Genomic DNA, 18,079 nt, shown 5'->3' with positions numbered 1-18,079 from the left:
GCCATTTGAGGAGATCACCAAACTGGTCAGTCGCAGCCATGGCGCCATCAGTGACATGGTACCTTATGCCTTCTTTCTGGAGCGTGCATTGCGTCGTGTCATTGATCAGGCTGTGGAGGAGCAGGAGCGGGAAGATGAGGAAGTCGCAATGCTGGATGAATTCCCAGGGGGGGCTACTCTATCTGAGACAAGTCAACAACAGGAGTCTGATGAGGAGTCAGAGGAGGATGGTGCCGGGGCGGATGAGCAGGAGCAAGAAGAGCATGCTTTAAACCTTTCTGGGATCCCTGTTGTGCGAGGATGGGGAGAGGAGAATGAAGAGGACGACATTATCCTGGATGATGAGCAGGAGCCAGGCCACCACACCGCTTCCACTTTAGTGCAAATGGGGGCCTTCATGCTCCAGTGTTTTAATAGGGACCCCCGTATAAAAAGCATGAGGGTCAAGGACCAGTACTGGGTGGCAACGTACTTAGACCCCCGGTACAAACACAAAATGGCGGAAATGTTACCGCCGTCGCAGAGGGCTGTCAGAATGCAGCACTTCCAGGCCTTGCTTCGAGAAATGCTGCATTCTGCTTTTGCGTGCGCTGGCAGAGGAGCAATTCCCACTCCCAGAGAAGGATTTGCGGGTACCAATCCAACAGCGCCTGCAAGAAGAGGCCGGTTTGAAGATGTGTTGGTGACTTCGGATATGAGGTCATTCTTTCAGCCGACCCATCGACAGGTGTCATCCGGATCCAGCATCAGGGAACGCCTAGACCGTCAGGTGTCCGACTACATTGGGTTAACGGCCGATGTGGACGCTCTGAGGAGTGATGAACCCCTAGACTACTGGGTGGGCAGGCTTGACCTCTGGCCAGAGCTTGCCCAATTTGCAATCGAACTGTTGGCTTGCCCCTCATCCAGTGTCCTGTCCGAAAGGACGTTCAGCGCAGCAGGGGGGATTGTGACCGATAAGCGTACTCGCCTAGCTCACCACAGTGTTAACTACCTCACATTTCTAAAAATGAATGAGGCATGGATCTCGGAGGAATTCAACACATGTGATCAGTAGACCATGTATATGTCTATAAACAATTTTTGGAATCAAGCACACAGACCTTCTTAATTCATTTGGCTCACTTCCCTGACCCAAAAAAGCACACCGTACTATATGCCCCTACCCTCCTCTTTGAAGAGGTTGAGCGGTGTCATATTTCTACTGGGGCTGCTTATTATGAGGGGTTCCCACCATCCCTGTGCTGTGCTGACTTCCTCCTGGGTGTTCTTATTATGAGGGGCTCCCACCATCCCTGTGCTGTGCTGACTTCCTCCTGGGGGTTCTTATTATGAGGGGATCACACCATCCCTGTGCTGTGCTGACTTCCTCCTGGGGCTGCTTACGGTGCTGCTGTCAGCGCTGTATGTCACGGAGCTGCTGTCAGCGCTGTATGTCACGGAGCTGCTGTCAGCGCTGTATGTCACGGAGCTGCTGTCAGCGCTGTATGTCACGGAGCTGCTGTCAGCGCTGTATGTCACGGAGCTGCTGTCAGCGCTGTATGTCACGGAGCTGCTGTCAGCGCTGTATGTCACGGAGCTGCTGTCAGCGCTGTATGTCACGGAGCTGCTGTCAGCGCTGTATGTCACGGAGCTGCTGTCAGCGCTGTATGTCACGGAGCTGCTGTCAGCGCTGTATGTCACGGTGCTGCTGTCAGCGCTGTATGTCACGGAGCTGCTGTCAGCGCTGTATGTCACGGAGCTGCTGTCAGTGCTGTATGTCACGGAGCTGCTGTCAGCGCTGTATGTCACGGAGCTGCTGTCAGCGCTGTATGTCACGGAGCTGCTGTCAGCGCTGTATGTCACGGTGCTGCTGTCAGCGCTGTATGTCACGGAGCTGCTGTCAGCGCTGTATGTCACGGAGCTGCTGTCAGCGCTGTATGTCACGGAGCTGCTGTCAGCGCTGTATGTCACGGAGCTGCTGTCAGCGCTGTATGTCACGGAGCTGCTGTCAGCGCTGTATGTCACGGTGCTGATGTCAGTGCTCTGTATTACGGTGCTGCTGTCAGTGCTCTGTATCTCCTGCACCCTCTTGTTTGCCTACCCTGGTCCCTGACCTTCCCTCTCCTCCATTGCCTTCATTAGCTCCATAGTCCTGAATTGTCAGAACAATTTCCCAAATAAAAAAAAAATGCTTGTAGTTATCGATCCCAAATTCACCTCATACATGTATTATGCTATTGTCCAGGTGGTGGGACTACGTGCTACCCCCTAATAATTACCCCGTGGCCGCAAATTCGACCTAAAGGTTTGCGAAATTCGCCTCCCATTGAAGTCAATGGAGCCCGCGGCGAACGGTCGTTTTCGCGAACGTTTGTGTCCGTTCGCGTTTCGCGTTCGCGAAACGTCCCGTCGGAAGTTCGTCCATCACTAACCACCAACTCCCGGCTGTCTCCCGGTCAGTCCACCGGTACTTACCCCATCTAGTTGGTGGGCATCAGAGGAGTGGCGGCGGGGACCGGGCATCCAGGCATCGGCGGGGACCGGGCATCCAGGCATCGGCGGGGACCGGGCATCCAGGCATCGGCGGGGACCGGGCATCCAGGCATCGGCGGGGACCGGGCATCCAGGCAAACCTGGACTCTGTAATTAATGCGCCCAGGGCCCTGAAAGGGGTCGGATAAATAGGGGAACGCTGTGGCGGCCATGGAAGGATTCATGCTATGCATGAATGTATCCATTGCATTTAGAGGGTGGCCTGGAGAGAGAGGGCAGAGCCCAGGTACCCCCAATGGACGGGCCGCCCCTGGCACATCGGCTGCTAGATGGAGATGACATCACTGCTGTACATTACACGGATGTAGGATGCACCAAACTTTTTTTTTTTTTAAAACTGACAGCCAAAGGAAGATGAGCTTTTAAGAGACAAACTGTAATGTTTCTGATGTCTGTGGTTTATGGACTTATTGGGTATTCTACATTAATGCAGGATTTTCTCTATAGAGCCTTTAATGTAATGTTTTCGCTTCTTTGAGTTTATGCGTTTTTCTATATCTTTCGTATTTCTTTAGAATAACAAACATACTTACCTGCTCTGTACAACGGTTTTGCACAGAGCAGCCCCGGTCCTTCTCTTCTTGGGTCCCCCACCAGAGCTCCTGGCCCCCCCTCCTTGCTGAGTGCCCCCATAGCAAGCTGCTTGTTCAGGGGGCACTCATACATGCTCGCTCTCGAGCTGCCTCTGTGTGTCTAAGGGACACAGTATGGCTCAGTCCTTCCCCCTTGTCTCTCCTCACAGGCTGATTGACAGCAGCGAGAGCCAATGGCTCCCATTGCTGTTTCTCAGCCAGTGAGGAGAGCGCCCCGGGAGTCTGCTTTTGTGCACATCGTTTGTTTGGGATCGTGCTCAGTTAAGCATTAGGAGAGTCTGCAGTGGGGGGGGAACCTGCATACTGAAGGTTTCTTACCTTCATGCATAGAATGCGTAAAAAAACCTTCAGCCTTTAGATCTACTTTAATAAACCTTCATCGTAATTTTCTTTCAAGATCAAATCAATATTTGATCCAATGTCACGGGACCTTTATATGGAGAGGAGCCCATAGGCTGATCCCTAGATCTCCCATTTGGAGATTAAGTAAATACTGAACAGTGAGTGTTTGTCTTCTATTGGCCTCATGGGTGGCATGGTCATAATTGGATATACGGAGTACAGTGGAACCTTGGTTAACGCGTAGCGTGGTTAACGAGCATTTTGAAAGACGAGCAACTTTAAAAAAAAAAATCCTGACTCAGTTTGCGAGCGTCTCACAAAACGAGCAGAATTCAAGGGATGTGCAGTACCGCATTTGGCCAGAGGTACTGGGGACACACAGAACGGTTCGGAGCCATTTGGAAATGCTCTGAATCACTTGGAAATACTCCATTCCCGAGTGTTTCCGAGCGTTTCAAAGTTCAGCTGAAATGTCCCAAGTATTACTGAGGCTCTCAGGCGCCCCCCCCCCCACCTCTGGCCACATGTGGTATTGCATGCAATAGAAGTCAATGTGGCACGAATTATCTTAGTTTCCATTGACTTCTATGGGGAAACTCGCTTTGATATGCAAATGCTTTAGATTAAAAGCATTCTGGAACGGATTATGCTCGTAATCCAAGGTTCTACTGTATCTCGGTTCTCTGTCAACAGACCTTTTCCTGGAAATGATGATTGACTGTAGAAAAATGTGATTGGACTGTTGCTGGCCTCGTATGACCCACTGTATTTGTAATTATGATGTTAAGCAGAAAAATTAAGAAGATTGCTTACATTATTATTTTACTTTTTTTTATATATATATTTTATATAATAAAAAGGTCAGAAGATCTGCGTGTTTTTCTTAATATCGCTGTCCTGAGCTGTTTGTTATTATAGCCCATCCTTAATATTATAAGGTAGATTTTTATCTTTGCTCTGTGTTTTTTGGCAGCACGTAGCAGATGAGTATCCTGGAACTCTTCTCATGTTCATCTAGCTGGACAGGGTCAGAGTTCAGTCTGGAACCGGGGGCCCTTCTACCCTGCCCTTCAGGATGCCCACCGTCCCTGGAAACCAAGAACTGGCGGCAGATAGCCAGCACCCGCCTACCCCTACACCAGCAAGGGTAAGTGGTCATTTACTCTTCTAAACTTACCTCTTCACCTCCCAGATTAGAATAGGAAATTCAAGATGCAACTTGGGCAAAGAGCTGAACAGAAAGCCGAGAATTCACCACTTCACCTCTTGCACACGTACGGATCGTTTTCTCTGACACTAAATCCTCAAAAGAGAAAAGATGTAAAGGTGCTTCACCCAAAATCAAAACCTGTATACCCCCTAGGCTCAAGTCATATGGGTGACTCTGTTGGTGGGAGAGTCTTCCAGTTACCCCCAGGAAAGCACTCCCTCGTGTGCCTTGAATGCTACTGTAGCCAAGTCCTGTGGAGCCCTTGGGGCCTGCTGGTGACCTCCAGGGTTATGAGGCATAGTTTGTGTAATGTAAGGTAGATTGATGGACGCCAGACACTTCTCGAGTGCAAACAGATTTATTGTCTCAAACAGAACTGTGGGAGAGAGAGTTAGGGCCAGGACACCCTTTAGTAGATGCAATGTTAATTGGCAGACTCCGTGACTTCTATAGGCAGACAGCCATGCAGGGAAGGCATCCAGCTAGATACGTCTTCATGAGTAGGACGCCGTCTCCTATGGCAACAATCTTGTAACAGTTTCTAACAATGGTTGCAATGAACTCCTCCACTTCTACAATCTCCTATTGTAGAACTTCACTCAGCTGAGCTCCCAGTCTTTCACTAGACTAACAAATCCACTCGCCACTGGATCTCCTGAGCTCCTCCAATCTTCCCACTCAGTATCTTCCTTAAGGCTCACCCCCACATCCCTGTTGGGTTCCTTAGCTTGGCACTCAGATACACAAGTGTCACCGTACTGGCCTGCTCGGTCCCTGACTTGGCACACAATAATGCTCCGCAAGCATCACCTCCACTGGCTGGGTCCCCGACTTGGCACACAATAATGCTCCGCAAGCGTCGCCTCCACTGGCTGGGTCCTTGGCTTGGCACACAATGCTCTGCAAGCGTCACCGCCACTGGCTGGGTCCCTGGCTTGGACCACAATGCTCTGCAAGCGTCACCTCCACTGGCTGGGCACCTATTGAAGTTTTCCCAACTCTTCACTGTCCCACGGCCGGTGAGAATCCTGCTCCGGTACTTGCTTCAGCTACTCACAGTGGTCTCCGGTAGCAAGGTGGATGGGCCCTTAGTGGCAACAGCTTCCCCTCCACCTCCAACCACAGCTGGTTCTCCTTCCCGCAGAACCGCCTATTCTGGTTGAACTGCAAGCTGCAATCCCAACCCTGCACTGCTCTCTTGCTTCTGGATAGTCCCTCAGACAGCCTAGCAGCCAGATGTTCCTGGGATAGGCCCAAGGCTTATGGCTTAGCAACCTGGGACATTACAACACACATCCACCCAGACAGCCGTCCAAGTGGCACAGAACTCCGGTCACCTGACCCCACCCAAATAAATAGGTTCTCCCAGCAGGCCAAGGGACCCAAGAAAATCCCTGCCCATTGGCTGAGACACCCCATTCATTCTTAGTCTGTCCTTGCAATGCCCTTGTCTTGTCTAATGCCACCAGGTACTCGGCCACCTAGCGACAGAAGAGAGAAATGCAGCAATTTCAGAGATAGGATGAAATCAATTGACCTGAAACTAGCCAAGGCAACTCTCACTTGGCAGGTAAATTTAATAGCAACCCTGCCTAAACGCCAGGGTGCTACACTACCAAATCTCCCTGGCTAGCAAGGGGGCATGGAGGGAGTGTCATTTCACTGGCTCGGGTACGAGAGAGAGACTCCATAGAGACTAATTAGTGGTCTCTTGTTGCCAATATCAGGCTCATCCATGTTACCAGAGCACACAGAATCATCCAGTTTGTTCAGTCTTTCACTAGCACTACCATAGCATCCATCCAAAATGGCACCAATTAATCCAGAACTGCCTTTACAACTATTGGAGTTCTTTTGCATATTCACTTCCCCAGACACCTATTCTATAGCTATCCTCCAGGCAGAAGCCACCAAGTTTCACCAACACTGCACCACTGAAAGGACCCCAGCCACCAAGTTTCACAAACTTTCACCAACTGTGCACCACTGCAAGGGCCCCAGCAAAGCCGGCAGAAACAATTATTTTGGGATTACCCCATTCTGTCTCACAAAAATGTGCATAGACCTTACCATCCAGGTCCTTACCCTTCCTCTTGAGGATTGCTTCTTTTCTTACACAGTAAGACCTGCAGGCAGACTTGTAACTAACCGGGCCACTCTGGGAGTCTAACTGCCTCAGTTGCCCCCCCAGTTCTATGGGTTCATACTATCCTTTTGCCAAGCTAATTTAGTGGCCCCTTCGGGGGTGCTCTACAAGAGAGCCTAAAAATGAAAACGAATGCAGCCACCGCATCTAAGAATTGGAAAGCTGCAATATGTTTGATTTTGGGCTTAATACCGCCTGAAGGGTTGCAGATCTCAGAACCCTTTTACAGTCACATTTGAAGGCTCTTTCCTTTAATTTCCTTTGGAATGACTTCTTGAAGCTATTCTTACCGTCTGAATGGTTTTAATTTACTGTTATGTTGAGCTGAATCTAAATACAGCAACATTCTTCCGCATTTCCACATTAATAAAATTATTGGGATTCACTTTTTGGCTGCGTTTCCATTATCTGCGCAGGCGGAGTTCCACTTCATAGTTAAAAACATCCGCAACTTTCCTCTTTTCTTTTATACGACTGGAGGAGCATGAAGATGGGCTGGCACGCAATTCCCACACTTATAATGTCTCTATGGTGATCTGGGCAATACGCTGACCTTACAGAAAATGTATGATTTTTATTGATAGATTTTTATATATCTTTATTTCTCTCTCTCATATATATATGAGATATATATATATATAGAGAGAGAGAGTATATTGTTTTCCACAAAAGTTATAACGTCTACAAAATAGGGGATAGATTTATGCCATTTTTATTTTATAGGATATATAAACACACACATATATGTATATATATATATATAATCTCCTATAAAATAATAAAAATGGCATAAATCTATCCCCTATTTTGTAGACTTTATAACTTTTGTGGAAAACAATCAATATACGCTAGCTATAGATATAGATATAGATATTCTCTTTATCTCTAGCTATATCTATATCTAGCGTATATTGATTGTTTTCCACAAAATTTATAACGTCTATAAAATAGGGGATAGATTTGTGCAATTTTTATTATTTTATATATATATATATAAAAAATATATATATATATATATATATATATATATATATATATATATATATATATATATATTTTTTATATATATTTTTTTATATATAAAATAATAAAAATTGCATAAATCTATCCCCTATTTTGTAGACATTAGAACTTTTGTGGAAAATATATGCTCTCGCTCTAGATATAGATATATACACACAGATATATAGATATATATCTATATAGGCAAGCCTTAAAATTGAATAATTAAATGCAATCTAAATAAATAACAATTCTCAAGTTAAAAAAGTGTGTGTGTATATATATATATATATATACACATTTTTATTGATCAGACATCCACAGTGGTAATGAGGAGCTTAGGTGGTCTGATGGAAAAGCAGGACGAAAAACAATTTAAATGACTTTAACCTTGCCTAAAGCGGTATTAAACCCAAAAGAAAGCATTTACTGTATTGCAGTCTACCAATTTTTAGATGCGATGGCTGCATTCGTTTTTCTTTTTTTTAGACTTACACTCGTCTTTTTGTTTGGTGATCCAGCCAGTAAGTCTTTTGTTTAACAGAACAAGTTGTCCTGCAGATGTATTAGTTGGAGGATTGAGATTTTACTATTTACAAATGACGGGGGGTGCGTACAATGATCAGCTTTTATTCGTGTAAAAACTTTATCCCAAAAGAAAAGAAAAACTGCTGTAACTGCTTAACCACTTCAGCCCCGGAAGGATTTACCCTGTCCCTGACCAGAGCACTTTTTGCGATTCGGCACTGCGTCAGTTTAACTGACAATTGCACGGACATGTGACGTTGCACCCAAACAAAATTGACGTTTTTTTTTCCACAAATAGAGCTTTCTTTTGGTGGTATTTGATCATCTCTGCGGTTTTTATTTTTTGCACTATAAACAAAAAGACAATTTTGAAAAAAACACAATGTTTTGTACTTCTTGCTATAATATCCCCCATTTTTTTAAAAAAGCTAATTTTTTTTCCAGTTTAGGCCGATATGTATTCTTCGTATTTTTGGTAATAAAAACCGCAAAAAGCATATATATTGATTGGTTTCCACAAAAGTTATAACATCTACAAAATAGGGAATAGGTTTATATATATATATAAAATAAATAAAAAAAATTAATAAAAATTGCAAAAAGCATATATTGATTTGCGCAAAAGTTATAGCATCTACAAAATAGGGAATAGATATATGGCATTTTTTTATTATTTTTTACTAGTAATGTCGGCGATCTGCGTTTTAAAAAAAAAATTTTTTTTTATCAAGAATGTGGCAGATACATTGGACACTTTTCCCAAATTTTTGGATTGGGATAGGCCCAAGGCATTTTTTTCGATTGACAATTATACAGCGATCGTGCTATAAAAATGCACTGATTATTGTATAAATGTCACTGGTAGGGAAGGGTTAAACACTAGGGGGTGATCAAGGAGTTAACTGTGTTCCCTAGTGTGTTCTAACTGTAGGGGGAGGGGACTGACTATAGAAGATGACAGATCGTGGTTCCTAGCTAATAGAAACTTGCGATCTGTCACTCCTCACAGAACAGGGATGTGTGTGTTACACAAGTCTGTTCTGCATCCTGTGCCCGTGATCGCTTGTGGCAGGCAGTCTTAGCGGCCGCGAGCATGGGCACCCCTGCGCGCACCTGCTATCTTGCTTAAAGGAGCCGGCGTATAGCTTTGACAGCTCGCGGGATCGTGCCGACCTGCTGCAGTATGACGGCGGCTCTTCGGCAAGTGGTTAAAGTTAGCTGGAGTTTGGCATCAATTTGTAACTGTATCTCAATCTGCTAGTACATCTCATACGCCCCTCTCCCCAGACTGACAATGCAGCTGTCCAAAGGCGCCCCCTCTGCTCCTTCATCCAGAGTGGAGAAGCTCCAATACAGGAGGTGTATTACTGGCCAGATCACCAGGTGAAAACAGAGGGGGGGGGGGAAAAGCCCCCCCAAAAAAACGAATACCACATCTAATTAGAGATGTACAATTCGTTTTCTTACCCACAAAATTTTTGTTATTTGAACATTCAGATGTATCCAAATTTCCACCATATTTTAACAAATCTGAAATAAAATTAAATAACTTGACAAAATAACGAATCGTCTAAATATGATTTTGAATTGGAAAATGTATTTGAATTAAAGGAAACATATTGCAATTATAGTAAAGAATAGAAAAAATAGAGTAAAATAAAATGAATATAACCATGTTCCGAAATTCGAATCGATTCGAAAATAACGAATACGCTGACCGAATCCAAATATATGAAACTAATTCCAAAAACAAATCATGCTAACATAACGAATGTGACAAAACTGAGTTATTAACTTAACAAACGAATCCGAAATTAACCAGATTTTTCTGCCGCGCACATGTGTACATCGAATGATTGGTAAGATGCAGTATATAAAATTTTGGGTTCAATAGCGCGTTAACCCCTTCCCGACCAGCCACTGCAGTTATACTGTGGCAGATTGGCTCCCCTGCGTGAGCCATCATAGCTGTACGTTGGCCGTTTAAGACGCTATAGCAGGCACGCGCCGCCCGTAGCGTGTCGCCCAGAGCCGACACGCGCGCACCTGATGGGCGCAGTGTCCGCCAGACACCCGCGATCGCTCGTGACAGAGCAAAAATCGGTATCTTTGTGTGTAAACACCCAAATCCCGGGTTATGCCAGGGGAGAGAAGAAAGATCGTGTGTTCCTACTAGGTAGAAACAACGATCTCTCTCCTCCCCTAGTCAGCCACATTCCCCCCCCCACAGTTAGAACACACCAAGGGAACACATTTAACCCCTTGGCCGTCCCCTAGTGTTAACCCCTTCCCTGCCAGTGTCTGGCACTGTTGTGCAGGTGACTCTCCTGGACTGAAATTGTTGAAATCGACTGAAATTTAGGTTGACTTCAAAGACAAGGGTATGTTAGTGAAGCATAATGAAAAACAAAAGTTTAAAGCATACCATGGTTTCTTTCAGGAGGTAGAGATGGGGGGAAGAGCCTGTATCCCTCCCGCTATAATTCTCCCCGAACCCACCGATTTCTATGAGGGAAACTGCCTGGAAAGAAACCGGTAAGTGATTATCTTCTGCATTTAGTGCAGCTATTGCTATTTGTTTCACTTTGCATCTCATTGGGGAAATTTTCTCACTTCCTGTTAGAGGGACACAAACAGGGATGAAAGAAAATCTTTCCAATGTGTAGAGGAATCCCTTGTTTAGATTTCTGCCACTGGAACACATTGGAAGATTTTATTTAAAGTACAGCCAGAGTGCAGTTCATTCTGCACCCCTGTGACCCGTTTTCATCAGACAGTGGGCTGAAGTCCGCTGTCAGCTGACATCACAAAGCCGGTCCAGGCTGGGGAAAGATCACAACCATATGGTCGGGATCCACCCAGATGTCAGGACCGGCACCTGACCGAGCCCAATGCTCACAAAGCAATGTGAACAGAGCGATCAGCGGTGTTTGATCGCTCGGTTCTCAGCCTTAGAGCCAGCAGGGGGCAGATGGAGCATCCACCTAGGTAACTATAATGCAAAAAAAAGTTCTTATTTCCCATAATCCAGCACCAAGTCCCTGTCTCTTTCAGAAGTATAGGCAGGTGCAGTCTGTTCTGCACGGCAGGTGGCGCTGGACCACAGCGGCAATGCAGAGGTGAGAGAAAGTGGAGGGAAACTGGGTTTCTCTATGATTGTGGCCATCTTGGGTCAGGCCGAATCTATTTAGGACTCTAACCCCAGGTTTTGGCACGCTTTACGCTTTATGCAAGTGGCTAGCGTAGGAACAGGTCCCCCGTTTGTCAGAGACAGTACTAGCAATAGGTTCCGTTGAGGTAGGGAGAGAGCAGGGGACTATGTCTATCCTTTCATGGAAGCTTCCACTTTGGGTTCGTACCGGCCTGGTCACACTCCACTCCTCGTAGAAAATACTGTTAGTGAAACGGAGTCTACATACTGCTATCTCTTCACTGCACTGCTGTAAGTGATCCCAGTCGGGTGGGACTCCGTCAGGCCCCGATTGTATGGTTGAAGGTTGAACTACAACAAGAGGAAAGACACATACAAGAGAGGTACAACAGCTGCACACCCCGATATGTCTCTTTATAGCAAACCAACCCCCTGAAGAAGACCATATGGGTCGAAACGCACCGGGGCATTGTCACAACAGACCAATGATATGTGATGCTGTAACTTTGTGTTTACTTTCTGTAAATGTGAAATGTTTTATCCCCTAACCAGATTATACTGTTTGATACGGCAACATGCTATTGACCCCACATGTCTCCAATAAAATATTTTTATATAATTCCTTTCTGAATTTCAGTTTTAAAGCCCCCCCTGGGGGAACCTCATGTTACACGTATGGTTGAACTATTTCTATAATACATCTTTTTTGGGGAAATCAGGACTCTGTGCTTACTGCTCGCCACACCACGCTGCACCTACCCAACATATGGAGCGTTGGGGTCACAATCAATAAAGGAGACAACTCCCCTGATCAGTGCCATGGCCAATCAGGACACAGCTCTCCTGATTGGTACCGCCTTAAATTGCAATGTAACTTGAGATAGAAAACAAGGTACAGGGACTAGAACATAACTGCTCTTTTAATTATATTTTTTCCAGTATGATTACCTGCAAAGGTCTTCTCAGCAGTTTTTGGACAGCTGAGACGCGTTGAATACTCTTTCAATTGCCCCCCCTGATCCTTTCTTAAATAAAGTTGTGTCTAGACGCAGGAGTCTCAAACTGGCGGCCCTCCAGCTGTTGCGGAACTACAAGTCCCATCATGCCTCTGGCCATGGGAGTCTTGCTTGTAACGATCAGCCTTGCAATGGCTCTTGGGAATTGTAGTTCTGCAACAGCTTGGGGGGCCACCAGTTTGAGATCCCTGGTCTAGAGCAAGAGCCTGACATTGCAGCCACATCCACTGATCTCAAGTGCAATACTTTGCACGCTCCTGTGCAAAAAAAAAAAAAAAAAATGCAAATACATGTGCATTTTTTCTTTTAAAGAGGGTAAAAGAAGAAATAAAAACCTAACAAACTTCTATACAATACTAAGAAAAGTTCTGCTTTAACATGCCTTATTGATCAATGGTTCAGCAGACCAAAAAGAAAATGATGCGTCCTGTCTATACTTCTTCTTCTCTCAGACCACACAGTCCCTCCTTCAGGTCCGGCCGCCAGTCCCGCTCATCTTCCTCCTCCGCAGGTTCCCTGATCTCTGTTGGTGAGTAGCTTTTGCTTCCTTTCAATATTAAAGGGGTTTTCCAAGTTTGGATCCATTTTATTAACCTAAACCAATCTTCCTACAGTTTGTACTTGTAAAAAAAAGGTATAAAATAGCTGTATAAAAATATGAAGTTAAAAAAACTAAAAACTGACCAAAGCAATTTTCCTTTAAATTACTTTCTAGTTTCAGCTCTATCCAGGGGCGTTGCTAGGTCTACAAAAGGTCTGGGGCTAGAGCCCATAGCAACATATTAAACATATTGGGCAGCCATACACTTGTATATAATATACGTGTGTGCGTATATATCCCCAGAGAGCCTCCCCCTTGCATCGGGGTCCCCAAAGAGCCTCCCCCTTGCATCGGGGTCCCCAAAGAGCCTCCCCCTTGCATCGGGGTCCCCAGAGAGCCTCCCCCTTGCATCGGGGTCCCCAGAGAGCCTCCCCCTTGCATCGGGGTCCCCAGAGAGCCTCCCCCTTGCATCGGGGTCCCCAGAGAGCCTCCCCCTTGCATCGGGGTCCCCAGAGAGCCTCCCCCTTGCATCGGGGTCCCCAGAGAGCCTCCCCCTTGCATCGGGGTCCCCAGAGAGCCTCCCCCTTGCATCGGGGTCCCCAGAGAGCCTCCCCCTTGCATCGGGGTCCCCAGAGAGCCTCCCCCTTGCATCGGGGTCCCCAGAGAACGCCTCCCCCTTGCATCGGGGTCCCCAGAGAACGCCTCCCCCTTGCATCGGGGTTCCCGAGAGCGCCTCCCCCTTGCATCGGGGTTCCCGAGAGCGCCTCCCCCTTGCATCGGGGTTCCCGAGAGCGCCTCCCCCTTGCATCGGGGTTCCCGAGAGCGCCTCCCCTTGCATCGGGGTTCCCGAGAGCGCCTCCCCCTTGCATCGGGGTTCCCGAGAGCGCCTCCCCCTTGCATCGGGGTTCCCGAGAGCGCCTCCCCCTTGCATCGGGGTTCCCGAGAGCGCCTCCCCCTTGCATCGGGGTTCCCGAGAGCGCCTCCCCCTTGCATCGGGGTTCCCGAGAGCGCCTCCCCCTTGCATCGGGGTTCCCAGAGCGCCTCCCCCTTGCATCGGGGTTCCCAGAGCGCCTCCCCCTTGCATCGGGGTTCCCAGAGCGCCTCCCCCTTGCATCGGGGTTCCCAGAGCGCCTCCCCCTTGCATCGGGGTTCCCAGAGCGCCTCCCCCTTGCATCGGGGTCCCCAGAGCGCCTCCCCCTTGCATCGGGGTCCCCAGAGCGCCTCCCCCTTGCATCGGGGTCCCAAGAGAGCATCCCCTCCCTTTGGGGACCCCTACAGAGACTCTGGGCTATGGGCCCCAGATTCGGGGCTATAGCCCCAAAAGCCACCCCCTAGCGATGCCACTGGCTCTATCCTCTCTTAAAAAACGTAATAATTAAAAATATATATAATTGACAGGAGCCCCAGCAGAGTCTTTAGCAGTGGTCTCCAAACTGCGGCCCAGGGGGCACATGTGGCCCTTTGCTTGCCTTTATCCTGACCTCAACTCTCGGGTTGAGGTCAGGACTCCAAATCATTTGGAGGGGGGATTATGATGTGGGGGTTGTTTATCTGGGGTTGGGCTTTGCCCAGTAGTTCCCATGAAGAGAACTCTAATGCCACGTACACACGACCAGACTTTCCGGCAGATTAGGTCCGACGGTCTTCCGGACGGACTTTCAATGGAATTGGCGACACACGAACGGACTAAGTCATGATGTAAGATGGGACTAAACAAGGTAGTTCAATAGCCAGTAGCCAATAGCTTCCTTTGCATTTAGTCCGTCGGACCAGCATACAGACGAACGGTTTTCCCGATAGGAATTGAGTCCGTTGGACAGATTTGAAACATGTTCTATTTCTAGGTCCATCGGATTTTTTTTTTAGGAAAAACTAACGGATTAGCCCACACACGATCTGATTGTCTGATGGACTGATTCCGTCGGACCTAGTCTGCCGGAAAGTCTGGTCGCGTGTACGCAGCATTATGCCGCGTACGCACGATCGGACATTCCGACAACAAAATCCATGGATTTTTTCAGACGGATGTTGGCTCAAAATTGTCTTGCATACACACGATCACACAATGTTGTTGGAAATTCCGACCGTCAAGAACGCGGTGACGTACAACACATACGACGAGCCGAAAAAATTGAAGTTCTATAGCCAGTGCGGCTCTTCTGCTTGATTCCAAGCATGTGTGGCACTTTTTGCTTCGTAATTGTGTACACACGATCAGAATTTCAGACAACGAATTTTGTTGTGGGAAAATTGAGATCCAGATCTCAAATCTTGTGTGTTGGAACACGATCAGAATTTCCGACAAAAATCCAACCGTGTGTACGCGGCATTAAAGCGTCAGCATACCAAGACATTTTGAACAATTTCATGTTCCCAACTTTGTGGGAACAGTTTGGGGATGGCCCCTTCCTGTTCCAACATGACTGAGCACCAGTGCATAAAGCAAGGTCCATAAAGACATGGATGAGTGAGTTTGGGGTGGAGGAACTTGACTGGCCTGCACAGACTCCTGAGCTCAACCCGACAGAACACCTTTGGGATAAATTAGAATGAGAGGCAGGCCTTCTCGTTCAACATTGGTGCCTGACCTCACAAATGCACTTCTGTTAGAGCTGCAAAGGGTGGACCAACTCAATATTGAACCCTATGGACCAAGTCTGGGATGCCATTAAAGTTCACGTGTGTAAAGGCAGGTGTCCCAATGACAATATAGGGTTTATGCCACAGGTTTGGATTATGAATGTGAATAAGTGCTCAGTTGCTCAGGGAACCCCTAGAAACCTCTGAAGGAACCCTGGTTCAGAAACCCTGATATAGTGTATTAAACAGTTCCCAAGGATTTTTGTGGTCTCTTAGATAGGAGGGGGGGTATGTTTGAGTGGTATTGTATTAGCACCATGAGTTTCCACTCGTGGCCCAATTAAGTTTTTTGAGCTTTATAGTAGGGATGAGCCGAACACCCCCCGGTTCGGTTCGCACCAGAACTTTCGAACGGACCCCAAATTCGTACGAACGTTAGAACCCCATTGAAGTCTATGGGACTCGAACGTTTGAAATGAAAAGTGTTAATTTTAAAGGCTAATATGCAAGATAGTGTCCTAAAAAGGGTTTGGGGACCTGACTCCTGCCTCAGGGGACATGGGTCAATGCAAAAAAAACTTTTAAAAATGGCCGTTTTGGTGGGAGCACTGATTTTAGTGACGATTAAAGTGAAAAAAAAGTGAAATATTCCTTTAAATATCATGCCTGGGGGGTGTCTGTAGTATGCCTGTGAAGTGCCACGTGTTTCCCGTGTTTAGAACAGTCCCTGCACAAAATGACATTAAACGGAAATAACGTCATTTAAAGCTGCTTGCGGTTTTAATGTTATATCTGGTTCCTGCAATATGGTTGAAAATCATTGAGAAAAATGGCATGGGTAGCCCTCCCTGCCCATTACCAGCCCCTTTGGGTCTTGTACGCATATTAAGGGGAACCCCGTACCCATATTAAAAAAAGGAAATGCGAGTGGCCCCCAGGCCCTATATACTCAGAACAGCAGTATACAGGCGGTGCAAACAAGACAGGGACTGTGTAGGTTTGTTGTGTTAAGTTGAATCTGTTTGTAATTTTCAACCGGTACATTTTTAAAGTGTAGCTCCAGTCAAAAAAACTATTTTTAAGCTTTTTGGAAAACATAGGGAAGGGTTATCACCCCTGTATAATTTGTTTTGCCGTCCGTCTTTTTCAGAGCACGCAGACAGCACGCACAATCTCCGAACACTGACTGAAAGCTCTATTTAAAACAAGCAAGATATTTAGCTAGATAGGTGGATATAGCGGTGTATACTGGGTTCAGAGCACGCAGACAGCACGCACAATCTCCTAACACTGACTGACAGCTCTATTATAAAAGATATATCGCTAGATATATAGGTGAATATAGCGGTGTATACTGCGGTCAGGGCACGCAGACAACAACCACTACAGAAGAGCAAGAACGAAAAATCGGCCGATAACGATCGGTGTGTACTGTGTTGAAGGTACACAGAACACCCACTAACTGCTACAGATGCCAACACACTACACAAGGCCGCCGCGCTGGCGGCCTTGTATAGTGTGGGGTGTGTACTACACAGCCTGAGCTATGATTGGCCACAGGCATCCTGCCTGTGGCCAATCATGGCTCTCCTCGCTGCCGGCGCTGTGATTGGCCAAGCATGTGGGGTCACAGCGCATGCTTGGCCAATCATGAGCCAGCAATGCACTGCGCCATCGCAGTGCATTGTGGGCCGTGAGCGCCACACAAATTTGGTGCGAACGGCCCATAACGTTCGGAATTTGCCGAACGGGCGAACAGCCGATGTTCGAGTCGAACGTATGTTCGACTCGAACACGAAGCTCATCCCTACTTTATAGCAAAATGGATCCCTGAGTTTAGCATCTACTGTATATTTGTCCAGATTGTTCCCTGCCCACCCAATGAAATCAATGCAAGGGAGCTCCACTCTTGATTTCCACTTGTTTTGCATTACGAAGGACACAAAAGGAGTAAGTCTCTAAACATACAAGAAGCCTGAAGCTACAAACAATTGTATACAGTCAGGCTTTCTCAACCTTTGCAATGCAGAGGAATCCTTGAAATGGTTCTTTCGGTCCCCTGCTAAAAATTAGAGATCTGCAACTCATGATACATTAGTGTGATGGTCAGTGGGAAGAATGGTCCTTACACTTGTGGTCATTGGGAAGAATTATCTCCTTACAGATAGCTAAAAAGATCAATGGTGTGAGTGGGAACTTATCTGAGAGGCAGAAATTGCCCAATGCTGAAGGAGCTCTTAGCAACCTTTGGAGGAACCCTGGGGTTTCCACGGAACCCTGGTTGAGAATCACTGCTATAAGTGAACGATCCATTTTTGGATAGAATGACACCATAAATCCCCAAGCACAGTCTGGGTGGTCAAGACGCACGCGTGGCCATCACAGTTTGGATAGCAGCGCTGGCATGATTTTTTTCCTCTTTGATGGTAAATACC

At 46.8% G+C, this 18,079-nt stretch overlaps 1 protein-coding gene across 3 annotated transcripts in view; it reads left to right on the top strand.

Moving 5' to 3' along the window:
- Positions 1-18,079, top strand: part of IRAG1 (inositol 1,4,5-triphosphate receptor associated 1) — a 213,544-nt gene that overhangs the window by 82,546 nt on the left and 112,919 nt on the right. For all 3 annotated transcript variants that reach the window (XM_077453556.1, XM_077453557.1, XM_077453555.1), the window contains exons 2-4: positions 4,444-4,617; positions 10,797-10,891; positions 12,976-13,052. In XM_077453556.1, the coding sequence (XP_077309682.1) occupies positions 4,546-4,617; positions 10,797-10,891; positions 12,976-13,052 (244 nt within the window). In that variant the 5' untranslated portion in view covers positions 4,444-4,545. The remainder of the gene's footprint in view (positions 1-4,443; positions 4,618-10,796; positions 10,892-12,975; positions 13,053-18,079) is intronic.

This window comes from Lithobates pipiens, unplaced genomic scaffold, assembly GCF_037356315.1.
Source record: "Lithobates pipiens isolate NorthernLeopardFrog02 unplaced genomic scaffold, aLitPip1_a1.2 Scaffold_24, whole genome shotgun sequence".
Taxonomy (NCBI): domain Eukaryota; kingdom Metazoa; phylum Chordata; class Amphibia; order Anura; family Ranidae; genus Lithobates; species Lithobates pipiens.
This window is presented reverse-complemented; position numbering and strand designations above follow the sequence as displayed.